Here is a 14,207-nt window from a genome sequence, read left to right on the forward strand (position 1 = left end):
GCAAACATGGATCATTTTTGTCTCCAATGACCTCATACCTCATTCACAAAGGTGTTTACTGTAGATGACTGTGGATAATTGTGACACAATGTATTTGATTCTGCAGTCGTGTATGTTTAAGTCAAAGTGTGCATGGATCTGGTACACTGGTTGCTAATGATTCTTTACACACTGACTTGTATGTATTTTCTTCTTTAGGGTTTTCATCCAACCCGTTTGGAATGTAATTATTCTCCATAGGGTTTTGCAGTGCAGTTTGTGAGTCACAAAGGAAAAACATCTGCTGAATCCACATTCTGGACTGGCAAACATCCAAAGTTTTAAAAATAGCCTCATGCCCTTGCTGTAAAGTTTATATTTTTGTTTGTACCTTCTCCCATATACCGTTCTTGTAAAATAATCTCCCTTGCAGCAGTCTTTTTGTCTTGCTTCAGAATTGTCCTCTGTCCTTGTTCTTTCTTTCTGCACTGCTCTATCAAGAGACTCACTTTGAACCTTTCTTCTCAAAATTTAGCACAAAACTGCTATTGTTGAGGCTGGGCTTTGTTTTATCAGAGGGTACTTTCATTGGAAATGTGAAAGACAGGAAGTGTGAGATATTCATCTTCCATTGCCTTTATATCGGCCAACAATGGAAGTGCATTAGCACCAATAAGAGACGTTAGACAAAGTGTGCTCCAGTATGATTTGATTTAGTGCCAGCACATTCTTAAAACCACCGTCCCTCCCTCTGCTGATGATAATACACATCCTTACTGCAGGCACGGATGGAAGGGGTATGCTTATGCAAGAGCTTAAATCTCATCCTGTTAGCTAAAAAGCTTGAATAACTTTCATTGCACAGATAAGTATGTCGAGTAGTTTTTTCTCATTTGACAAATCTGTTTAGCCACTGAAACATTCACTGGGTTTACATACTCATCAGTATTCAAGCCTTATCATGGAAAATAAGGAACCAGATTTTCCATATCCCATGTGTAAAGAAGTATCCAGTAGTCATATTTATAAAGCTTCCTTGTACATAGAGCTTTGCCAAGTGATTAAATTCTTAGAAAATTCTTAGACTACGTTTTCTAAAAAAATTCTGACTAGATCCTGGTCAGGAAAAAAGTTGTTCACAAAGCATCTCAGCCAACAGGAGCTGAATCCACACTCTGGACCTAAGGTTTAAAACTGTTAGGAGACAGGAGGGGGTCTTTAAAGACCAAAGGGATTCCCAAGTGTAGGAGAAAAAAATACAAAGAAATGTACCCCAAACAGAACAGGAAGTCAATCAAACATTACAAAGTGGATTGTGCAGTGATCATGTTTAGGCTCTCTTTTGCCAGCCAATGCAACAGCTCATTATTGCCAGAAATGAAAGTGATCACAACATAAAGATACAAGTTGGAAACTGGAACAATGCATCAGTTTCCCTTGTGATTCCCTTCTCACAACAGATGAGCCTTGTATCGGGAGATTTGTTTAATGATGTTACAAAACTAAGAGAGCACAAGATAACATTGGCAGCAGCAAGCTTCACAAAACCGATTAAACATTGGCATTTAAAGGTTCATAATTAACATGAGACATGGTTCACTAGTTTATTGATCTGAGGGGAAAAAAAGAAAAGAAAACTGCATGAATTGTTGGAATATAACCAGATGGCCATTGGTACAGTATGTGTGGTAAACACTGATGTAACTATAAGCATATGAAGATGCTACTGCTCAAGTGGGCATGTCTTTTCATCATTTGGTAGGATACATATCTACAGTTCATTAAAAGTTTGAACTCTGTGAAAAATATTGATAAAATCAGATTTTTATGGGGTGATTTTTTTATGAAAAATAAATGCCTATTCAAATTTGATGATGGCAACATGTTGAAAAAACACCTGGAGGAATATCTCCAAACTAGTTATGTTTACTTGCAACACATTAGTAACATGACTGAGTTTTAAAAGGGCATTCCAGAGAGGTCTCTCAGAAGTAAAGATAGGAAAAGAAGTTCACCAATCTGTGAGAGAAGCAAAGTGAAAAAATAATTAGAATTAATGTTCCTTAGCTAAAATCTGAAAACAACTTAGGGATTCATCATCTACAGTACATAATATCACTAAAAGATTCAAATGAATTGAAGAAATCTCTGTACAAAAAGGACAAGGCTGGAGGCCAACACTCGATGGCTGTGATCTTCAGGTCATCATGTGGCAGATATAGCTCTGTATTAGAAGTTACTGCATGGGCTCAAAATAACTTCATAAAACCATTGTCTATAAACACAGTTTGACCTATGCCGTAGGTCTGTCTAGCCCTTTTTCACAGTAGAAGCCTGACGATGTGCACCTCCTCCAAAATGTAAATACGTATTGAAACAAGGGCCGCTCTCTTTGATTGGTCCGCTGAACGGCATCGTATTTCCTGCATTTACAGTATTTCAGAAGCGACATCGACCGTACATTTCATTTAGTCTGACGTCTCCTCTCTACTCTTCCTTGTAGTCATTGCTGTATGATAAATGTCGACACGTATCAGCTCTAAATTAACATAATGCGCTCAGAAAACAGTTGTCCCGATTATCAGAGAGTACCCACTGCCAAAGAGTGATTTGGGGTACTACTGCAGAGGGTCCTGGACAATCGACACACAAGTATGTAGTGCTCACATCTGCATCAGCCATTACTGGGTAAGGTCAACGCAGACCCCCATTAGACATACTAAAACATTTAATGATGATAACAATTTTTTTTGCGGTCATGGTGAAAGCAACCCTCTCTCCCTCTCTCTCTCTCTCTCTCTATCTCTCTCTCTCTCTCTCTCTCTCTCTCTCTCTCTCTCCCTCTCTCTCTCTCTCTCTCTCTCTCTCTCTCTCTCTCTCTCTCTCTCTCTCTCTCTCTCTCTCTCTCTCTCTCTCTCTCTGTTTCATGCTGTGGTGATCCCCGCTCCCCTGTGCTGCATCACCGACTGATCCCGGTTGTTAGGTAGAAATTTTGTTTGATAAAATGAGGCCGGGTTTTCCTGATGATATAGTTCTTTTGTTTGTATTTGAACTAAAATGACTGAACAGCAGACTTGAGTCTCTGATTACAGTGGGGAAAAAAGATATAAAAAAATCGACATCATGAAAATTACTCATTGGTGTACTGCTTTAATAAACTCTGATTGGAGGAGGCAGTGATCATGTTATATATCAGCGTGTGCTCTCAAACACAGGACAGCTCATGCTAGAGACATACTGGCAGATCGAAGTAATATCTGCTCGTCTCCTCCCATTACTATGAAATACTGTTTGAAAAAAACTAGTTGATTACATCTGTTATCTACATTTTCTTCTTCTCTTTCCTCCTCAGCACTCCTGTTTTTCCTTTTTCTTGTACACCCAGCTCTAATGCGTAGACTACGTCTTCACATGACAAGAAAGTTTGAAAAATCTATTTTTCAAGAGACACAGTAGACATTACTATATTAAATCAGACATTTTTAAAATGATCTCTTGTTACGAACATGACCAAGCAGATAAAGTGCTCTCTAATGTCTTTCTCAAGGATTCTTGTTGAGTGCACTTTTTGTTGCCCAGAGTTCTGTTTTAGTTAAGGGGCCTTGAGAACATGGCAACAGTAGGAAGGCCTACCATGCTGTCATTTACTTTTATATGTTAAAAGCTTAAGAGTGCAGCGGCTTAGTTCAAAATAAAACATTTGCTCAATTTAACTTGACTGTAATTTTCCCCTTTTGCATGCAAATACAAACATGAAATCCAATAGAAGGTTCGACTTGAATCTTTATACTGGTGTCATTTTATGCATCAAAGCATTTAATGTAACTTTTATACACTAATTCAGAGGATTTTTCAAAATATTGCGATATCTATATTGTGTATTGTGACACAGCCTAAAAATATTGCGATATTAGTCAGAAGCCATATCGCCCTAGAACAATGGCTTATTCACATGAATCTGAAAACAGGATATGATGAAACCATTTTCAGCATGTCACCAGAATACTCTAGAAACACAAACATATCAATCGTTATTGTGTCATTATTGTGTATTTATTCAAATCTTATTTATAGGCATTTATCTCCTAGTCATATTATTTACAGAGACCCAACATTAATCCACCAATGAGCGAGCACTTGGTGACAGGTGCAAGGTAAAAATGAGGTAGAAACTTTAACCTTCTCATTGTTTCACAGATATATGCCATCACTGAGGGAATAGTACTCTACTACAGTTTTAAAGTTGTGAGACTTTTTGTTAGTGTGCACCTATTTTGTGACACAACTCATTACACATTCCTCATTCAGTCACTTGTGTGCCGGACATTTTTTTTATGTCATAGATTTTTCCTTGTCTAAGCAACTTTGTCTGTCAACCAAATAAACGGAAACATCTCCCTCTTTTCATCACCTGGAGGCCATGTTGGTCATTGTGTACCACCCTAATGTTTGCAGCACTTCTGTGGCAACCTCCAAGCAAACATTCAGTTCACCTGAAACACCACACAGAGCCAGTTCCATTGGACTTGTGCCCAAGTGACGTCACATCCATCCAATTCCCACATGCTGGACCCAGTAACTCTCTTTTCTTCTCTACCCACAGCTCTTACCGTCTGGATAGAATCAACAGTGACATGCGTAACTACATCACCAATTTTGCTGCAGACTTAAGGTGAATACAGGCTCTCCCCTCCCCATACCTCTCTGTTGCTGCCATGATGCAGTGGTCAGGTGTTCTGAGCCAGCTGGCAGGCTGCCCTGCTGACATACCCAATATGGATGCCTCATAGAGCAAATACTTAAGACCAGTCAATGAGAGGTCACCTAGGGCAATCTGCTCATGCTGGCAAAGCCTAGGGCACTGATAAACATAATAAAGATATGATTTGATTGCCTGCTATAGAGTACAGCAGCATATCATTGAATTTCTTTCTCATGCAGTATCAAAAACATTCTAGTTCGATGAATGTTTTCACAGATTACTCACGTTGAGAGATAGTACACATTTTCATTCCCAGCCTATTTATTCAACCACTTCATTCAGACTTAATCTCTGGATGTTTCTGTCGTAGGATGTCTTTGGGTGTTTTGAAGGTTGATATTACTTTGCAAATACACGCAGCCTTGCTACAGCATGACAAGATGGATCGGGGGACTTTTAATCGCACTGGCATTTTCCTCACTGCCAAACATCAGCGTTTATCTCTATAAAAAGCCCAGAAACTGCTTACTCATCCCTGCCTGTCATTAGAAATAGATCTGGTGGAGGGAACCTCACTTTGGAATCCCTAATGTGACTCACATAGCTTTCTATATTTCTCTGAAAGCACCTTCTATGTATCTCTATAGTCTTCTCTCCAGCAGATTTCAGTCAAGGCTCTCTCTTGCCCTGCTGGGTTTGCACATTTAATTGACCTGGCTGACACTGGGATGCTCTCTGAAGTGCTTGCTCACTAACTAGCTTCTGATTTGCATTTCCCTCATCTCCAAGAATTGATTGGATGTTTCAGCAATACAGAAATCGATCTTCCTTTTTAAGGACACTGGTGAACACATCAATGGGAGACGCAATGTCAAAACCAGTCTCCCTCAAGTTCAGGTCACCCACAGGAGGCCTACCGCCCCTAATAACACTTGATTGTGTTTGTCACCATGTTACATCTGCAGCAACTAGCCTAACTTTTTTTTCTGCTTTTGTTTGTAAAATTGTATTAAATTGATTTGCTCACAATGTCATCACGATGGCTGTACTCTCATCCCCTGCATGCTGTCCCTTTTCTCTCTCTGTTCAGTCAGAGCTACCACTTGCAAGCCACCAGGGACATGCACCCAAGCATTGCCCTGGATCCCTCCACCAACTACAACTCTCCCAAGTTTCGCTCCAGGAACCAGAGCTATATGCGGGCCGTCAGCACCCTTAGTCAAGCTAGCTGTGTTAGCCAAGTGAGCCAGGTGAGTCTGCAACTTTTCAATTGGGACCCCGAGGAGGTCTGAGGGTGTCTCCAGCAAAACTGAAGAACTTCACCCACAGTTTCTCATTTAAAACCCAAGTGGAAATGCTAATTGTCCTGATCATAGTTTCACAACACATCGCTAATAAACCCCTGTTTAGATTTTACTAGTCAGAACAAACAAATGCATTTCTGTAAGCTAATTCTACCCACATGTTTTATATGATGGCTAATAGAACATTGTTTAGCTGGTTTAATTAAGAGACTCCATAAGGCATTGCTGAGATATTCGTCTCCCTCTTAAAAGAGAGGCATATTGATCTGTTGAGAGTCTTAAAGGCTCAACTAAAACCCACTAATTCCAAATCCCAATAGAACAAGATGTTTATCTATGATTCTTGATATTGCCAAATGGGAGCGCAGTGATAATGATCAAACAGTCTCTGCTAAGTAAACAATCATTTGGAGCACGCTAGTCTTTAAGCACCACTCAATTTATTATGCAGGTCTGACACAGGATACAAGTATTTCCTGTCAATTTGAACCAACAATCTTTCACAGCAAAAATACCTGTCATAGTGAGACAACAGCTTCATCATAACTTACAGTATGTTATGTCACTTGGTTGTTAAATCACAAATCAAGAGGTACTGCAGCAAAATCCACCAGCCCAGAGATTATCTAATACAACAATTACCAAACAACATTCAAATAACATTTCAATTCATTCCTCTGTTTAATTTTGCTCTTTAAAGCATTTACCCATTTGATTTTTAGCAGCAAGGCTTCCTTTTATTCCATCAGATATTGAAAGAGGATTATTTTTTTTAAAAGCCAATCAATTTCCCTAGATAAACAAAGATAATTCTTCACTTGCTTATGGAGAGTGCTTGCTGATGGCTTTCATGTTTCGCAGGTGAGTGAAACAGAAATAAACGGCCAGTTTGAATCAGTATGCGAGTCAGTGTTTAGTGAGGTGGAATCCCAGGCCATGGAGGCGTTGGACCTGCCCGGCTGCTTCAGAACCCGGAGTCACAGCTACCTGAGAGCCATCCAGGCCGGCTACTCCCAAGACGATGACTGCATCCCCCCAATGGCCTCGACTGTCACCTCAACCATAAGGTCTACCACAGGTAAGAACAGTTTGGTTAACTATTGTGCACCATACAATGTGTGACATCCTGGATGTTGGTATCTCTTTTGTATGTACAATTTAAAAACTAAAAGCTTACATTTGGTTTTGACATGTGCTAATGGATGAATAGAGAAAAGTTAGTGCAAACTGGCTGTACTGTCAAGCAGCGTCATATCTTTGCATGAATCACTTGTGTATGTTTCCATTGTTTTTGATGGACCTATTATTACCGTATAGCTCTTGTGAGCTGTGCTAGTTCATCCTGCTGTATTACAGATACAGTGCTTCATCTGCTCATCCACTGGATGCAACAGAGAGTAAAGCTATGAACCCTATTGAAAATCATGAACGGAAATAAAAATCAGGTCGGACTAAGGACGAGATCGCTTCTCTTCAACACTTTGGAAATCTGACATGCTTTGTGATGCCACTTGGTGACACTTGTGATTACACTCATTATGGTATTGTGAACTGGGACAAATGGTGAAACTGACGTATAGACAGTATGCTTTGTTCATTTGTAATCTCAATTTATGCTATAGCATATACTATGCAATTTCTTTGCTCACATTGTTCACATTACACAAGTTATTTTGTCATTTCAGAGTTTATGGTTAATACGACTATTATATAGTAGCACACTTTGAGTCTCAGACTGGATAATATATAACTGACATAGAATATACCAGTTATTGAGTTAGTCATTAATCACACATGCGAACCTGGTCCATTAGATCTAAACCTATTCAGCTGGCACATTCATTTTTTTTTTTATGATACAGACTCTTGATTACAAATTGTTAGATGCTGCCGGTCTCAACATTTCCCATGATTGCTGGATTCAAAGAGGAAATGATATGTGCTCGTACAGATGAAGAATGTGGGAAGAAAAGAAGAAAAAGTGCCGGGACAAGAAGTCTAAGAGGACCCCACCTCTTCCCACCATAGATTCATGATCTAACAACATCAGTTGCACAGAAACAGGGAGGGTTAGAGGTGTGGCCATCTGGAGATGTGCTTATGAATTTCAATTCTACATAACTTTTAAATGTTTACTTACACTGCTTTCTCAGTCAAATCAAATATATTTTCAGTTTATGGTGCAGAGTTTGATATGTGATCTTTTGACATGGGGCAATTGGTGCTTTACATATTTCTGTCAAACTGGACCTCAAATTTTCAATAGGGTTCATACTATACTTCCTGATTGATGGGAAATGGTTTGAAAGCTTTGCTCATCTTTGCCTCTTTTCATTGCACAAAGTACACATTTCTTGACTGAAAGCAAAAGAGCATGCAAGAATTGTTCCAACACCTCATTTATTGGAAATAGTGTCCATTCTCTGTGATATGTTCCGAGAGACAGGAGTTTCAGCTTTGTGCACTGAAAAGATGTAAAGTTTGCATGCAATAAATTAAGGTTGAGAAGGCAGTGTAAATCAGTAACAGAAATGAGTCAAAATGGGAAGACTTCCCCAGTGTTACACTGGTTGTCAACATGTTAATGTAATAATATTACAGATTTTAAGAAATGTGGAATAAATATTGGAAAATACCAATCAAGGAAAAACTATTTAGTGAATTGGGGAAATAATTGCAGGGGTAGCACTTTGTCATTCTATGTCTTTAATATCTTATTTTGACTCATGGCATTCAGTGCATGATTTGATGTTACTGCTTTGTGGCAATAAAAAGCACATTTTCTCCAGCTGCTCACACCTGTGGCCAAATTACAGATACATATCTACATTTGTCTTCCAGACAGAAATTATGTGCAGGAAGACTCTTGTTTACCCAACCGGGCCAGTATACATGAGGAATTGGCAGACACAATCCCTTTGGCTCATGATGATCTTGGCTGTCCAATCAGAAGAGACAGGCTTTACCAACAAGATAACATGGGAGCCAAGGCTAAACCTCTGTCTGGACCGCCTGTTCCTCCAAGCCTCTTCACATCCCCTAGATCTAGTGCCCCAGAACGTCCATCACCAAAAGCCATCCAGGCCAGTATCAAAGAGTCAGCTACCTTGGCTGCAGCTATCAGCATGCAATGGAAGGAAGAGGTCTCGGCCATGCGCCGAGAGTTAGCTGAACTGAGGAGGGACCTTTGTAAGGAGCTCCGGGCTTTCAACAGTAATTTTAACACTTTTACACAGCATTACAACACATGGTCTCCCCAAGGGGGCAACATGTCTGCTGGAGCTGATGTTGGTTTGGGAGCAGGGGTTCATGCAGGAGCAGGGACAGGGACAGGACCAAGAGCAGGGGTTGGCACAGGAGGATTTGGAACCTCTGCAGCAGATATAGGCACTGGGGGTGCTAGAGAGAAGAAACCCCAGGTATCAAAAGTGTCCGTGGGGACCCAGGCAAGAAGCAAGGTACTGGTCCGACAAAGCACTGCAGATGCAGCTGTCAACTGTCCAGAAGAGAAGGATGACAAGAAAGGCGCCCGCCACAAACTGCCAAAACAGCTCTCTATGGACCCCAGTATTCTTGCCTGTCCGCAGTCAATGTACGTTGAGAGTGCCATACCACTTTCTTTGGATCCAATACTTCCAAACTCTGTCAAAGCAGGCCAGTCAGGGTCTGTGGACTTAACTCCTTTGCCCTCTGGGGCTAAACCAGAACCTGAGCCTGAGGCACCAGACCACACAATTATGAGCTCAGCTGACGGAGCCATGACCGAGCCAGTAAAAACTCACAGTGTAGTGTCTGTTTCTTCAGAGACAGCTCTTGGGAGCTCTAAGAATTCAAAGACAGTGAAAGAAGAAGTGCAAACAATTCCTCAGCTTGTAAATGTAGACACAGCTAATGTGTCTCATTCAGATACCAAACAATCTCACCCTGATGAAATGAAACCCACAGGCTCTCAGCAAATTGAAATAGATAAGATAAAGCTACCATTTCCAGTTCCTGTTGTTACAGTGTCTCCACCAGATGATATTGACTATGAAATTGTGTCAGATCCAGAGTCTCCAGATCCTTCCCTTGAAGACAAGCCAGATCCACTGTTTCAAGACAGCACCCATGAGCCATGTTCAGAATTGGAAAAAACAGAGTCTGTGGACCTGACAGGTTTAGAACAACTATCAGACCTTCCTAATATTGCACCATCATTTGACCCCATTAATCAAGGACCATTGTCAGTGTGTGATGAACCTATAGTTTGTCTCAATGCTGTTGCACCATCCACTTTAGAGACTACCATTGGATGCCCATCCATTGTGATATCAGAGTACCTAGACACAAGCTCTCCTGCAAGTCCAACTGACAGCGATACAAACTCAGAGCCTATTATCACCTTTCCGGATTATCCTGACCCTCCCCCTGAGCAAACAACATCAACCTTTGCTTCCATTGCAGAAGAAACCCAACCATACTCTGAACCAGAATCCCAAGACCCCGAGTGGCCACCACTTCCTGAACCACTTGATACCACCCCTATATATCATGCTGATCTGGTCCACTTTGACTTAGTCATGCTGACCTCCTTGGATCAAGATGATCTTGACTCAGTGTTCATGGACCCTGAACCAGAGCCGTTTGATCTCAGTGTTGACTCCCCATCAACCACGGAGGATTTAGATCCACCCATCTACCAATTAGATTGTTCAGCTTCACTTCCACCCACTGTTGACCCTGCCACATTTTCCCCCTTGGAACTCTCACAGTCAACAGAATCTGTTTGCTTGGATCCAGCGATGGAGTATCGCTTAGCTCACATGCCTCAGGAAGTGTCTTCAGAATTACATGGAGTCCAATTGCAACTGGTCACTGTCACAATATCCCCTCCTAGTTCAGTATCCCCTGATACATCCTTTGAAATGGACTTTGGACCAACAAGTCCAGCCTCAGATACAGATCAATCATCCCCAGGTATGGAAGGCATACCACCGGTGGACCTGCCACAAAGGCAGTCAGATGACCAGTTTGTGGAAACACTTGAGTGTGTGGCTGTATCCCAACAGAGCGGGGAACTAGTAAAAGAGGAGATTGCAAGCAGTCCAGAAAGGTCCACAAGCGATCAGGCTTTCCTGTGGCACAGATGGCAGAAGAAGGCCGAGAGACGAGAATCAATGCACAGGAGTGCCAGTGTTGAACTCTGGAGTGGGAGATACGAGTACAACAGTGCAGAAATCACATATGTGTCTCTCACTCTGTGACCTCATACCTCATTCTCAGCAGACAAAATGTAGCTAAGAGTAAATTTATAGTTCATGGTCTGTAGCTTCCTGTGCACTGTAGAGTAAAACGCAGGCTTAAATGTCATGTGATCATTGGCATTCAGAGCAAGGACTTCCTCATACACAAACTTGCAGAAGGATTCCAGGAAAAAAGACTGCCCTAGTGGCAGCAAAAAACAGCTCTCAAGGATTTACTCATATTACAAAGATGGGCTGAACCCCAAGGGTGCAACACATTTATGAAACAGAACATTTGCTAAAATCAGTGTGAACCCTTCTGATGCTGGTGTCACCACTGATGTGAAATATCTTCCAGGACAGAATTGATCATTTTGGTGTATTTTTTGTGTGTCTGATGAAGTCATCAGTAATGAATGTTCTTGTCCAGTGTGTTACATCAAAGACTTTTTACACATCTTTTATAGAGCTCTGTAACAGACTACGGACTGAATGGCCTTATGTATACCAGGTCAAGACAATCTTTGCTGTGCTGATGGAAAGAATCCTGTCTCTGACTTTTTTGAGCTCTTTTTCTTGTCACTCTGGCGTGGAGTGAAGTTATCCCTGGCAGTTATCATATAACTATAAGGACATACTGTTTACTATGTGAGCTAAAGAATGGACTCTTGCTGTGAAAAAATGTGTGCAAACTCTAGAATTGAGCAGGATTACTCTACTGTTAATTTATTATGGGGAAAAAACACATATTAAGCTCAAGTTTAATTGAAACCAGGACAGTAATGGTATGTAGCCTCTATATTTACACAACCTCACATTATATACATCCAAATACACATTGCAACCAAACACACAGCACATTCACACACATCTTTACTGGACAATAGCTAATAAGATTGATTTATTTCAAAATATATATTAGATTGACTATATTAAAACAGGCCTTGTTGAAAGGTGGTATGGTATTTTTTACCATATGATATCATCTTCATGCTCAGGAATCAAAGACTGGGAATGTAACACAACTGGGTCAGAAGTGTAATGTAATGCTGATTGCTTTTCTTCTAAAAGGAGGTGTATATCACATGGCTATTTTTTCATATGTGTGACTCTGAATGATGAAACTAATGTTGTAATGTTGCATGACAGATGGCCTAAATATTTTGTTCATTTCATATACAGTGCCTCATTGTATGTATTCAGTTTTATTCATAGTTTTGTTTTGATATAAGTGCAATGGGAGAAGCCTTCTTACCCATGAAGATGCAGAATTCTGTTACCAGCAAGGAATAGTTACAAAGCCAGGCAAATCACAAGATACATCTGTGCTATCCGTCCAATTAATGGGCTTTATATGGAGTTGCCTACTGAAGTCTGTGCTCTAATAAAGTGTGCTGGAACAAAAAGAATATCTTAGCTGAACATCAATGAGCTGCCAGAAAAGGATTTTCTCCTGTGTTGTTTTAAATAGGAAAATGTGCAGAGCACTTTATGGAAGTTTGCTAAATGGGCTGAATTTGAGAGGTTTTCAAAGGGATTGAAAGTTAATTAGGTTGTATTGTATTCATTTCAGTTTGACGAAACTGAACGCCCTGTCCTTTTCTTTCCAAGGCCATTCTTGTTTTTAACTTTTCATTAGCAAAATTGTTATCTAAAAGTGGCACTTAAATTAACCTCTAAGGCAGTGATGTTATTTGTATTCATGAGAAATAATCAGAAAAAAAAAGTACATCAGGATTCAGTCATGCAGTGAAAGATACCTGCGCATAATAATGGACTTTTTTGATCTGTTTACTTTGGGACGAAAGATGATTTTGTAATAAGAAGTAGGTTAATTTCTGCTTGACTAAAGGGGGATTTTCCAGAGCATATGAGACAACGTAGCTGACCTCGTTTGAAGATTTACCTTTATATTCTTTAAAGACAACAAGAAAGCTAATTGTTTCCCTGCCATGCAATGGCAGTAAACGGTGTCTGTTTAACTTCCATGATTATTTTGATTGATCTCTGTATAGATCTGGGTTCCTTATTAAAATCATTTGACGTAAATGAAGTGTAATAGCGAGTAACCCTTACAGAAACATTACCTGGTAACAAGGGTAAAAATTGTCAAATATCAATTTAAATAAAAGAGATGCTCCATGGTTCTATTTTTAAAGAAAGGGTAGAAGTGTGGTGCTTCTCCTGTGTTTTGATGGACAGATTGCAATTAAAGCCAGTCGTCTCTAGGGGAACAACAGTTTATCGACGTCAACAAAAATTGATGACAAAATTAGTTGCGGACAAATGTAATCATAAGTAATTCGTTTGTGACATCATTAGGTGTTTTCATGCCGTGCACATGCATAACATTGTTTTACAGAGTAGAATGGTTAAGGAGTGAGACATCTGGCATGTGTTTCCAACTCTACTGAGTGTGGCAGATGCAAAAAAAAAAAAAAAAACAGGAAGTGACAGATAAACAAAACATGGCAGAATATATCATAGTAGTGTTAGACATCTTGCATCCTTACTATCTCTGCTGAGTGTGGCACATGCAAAATAGCGAATTGGAAGTGACGGGTAGACAAAAAATTACAATAAAGCGGCAGCCAGTGCATCACAGCTTTTAAAGTCCAGGAGCATTCACTCTCAATGCAAAAAAGGGGGCTGCCTACAAATTTGCAAAGTGGACATGCTTTTCAGGAGAGAATGTCAATAATGTGTGAGTAATTGAAAAAAGGCACACTTGATCTCTGTCCTTTAAACATCAGCTGTGACATTCAGCTTTACACTCCAAAGTTACACAGGCTGTGTGAGATTTTAATCTTTCCCCTTTAAAACTTAATATTTTCTCAGCATCTCATTTATTTTCGGTCCTCCTCTCATGCCACGAAACTGTAGAGCAAACTCTTCCCCATGATACACAAACTAAATCATTCCTCTTACCATAATGCTACGTGGTGGCATGTTAAGAGTTTTAAAAAAGTAATGTTAAAGGTAAAAGATGATGGCTAAATA

At 40.1% G+C, this 14,207-nt stretch overlaps 1 protein-coding gene across 1 annotated transcript in view; it reads left to right on the forward strand.

Moving 5' to 3' along the window:
- Positions 1-14,207, forward strand: part of dlgap2a (discs, large (Drosophila) homolog-associated protein 2a) — a 421,050-nt gene that overhangs the window by 375,941 nt on the left and 30,902 nt on the right. Inside the window, 3 exon segments of the mRNA XM_034674608.1 lie at positions 4,583-4,651; positions 5,772-5,931; positions 6,847-7,063. Coding sequence (XP_034530499.1) covers positions 4,583-4,651; positions 5,772-5,931; positions 6,847-7,063 — 446 coding nt within the window.

This window comes from Notolabrus celidotus, chromosome 22, assembly GCF_009762535.1.
Source record: "Notolabrus celidotus isolate fNotCel1 chromosome 22, fNotCel1.pri, whole genome shotgun sequence".
Classification (NCBI taxonomy): Eukaryota; Metazoa; Chordata; class Actinopteri; order Labriformes; family Labridae; genus Notolabrus; species Notolabrus celidotus.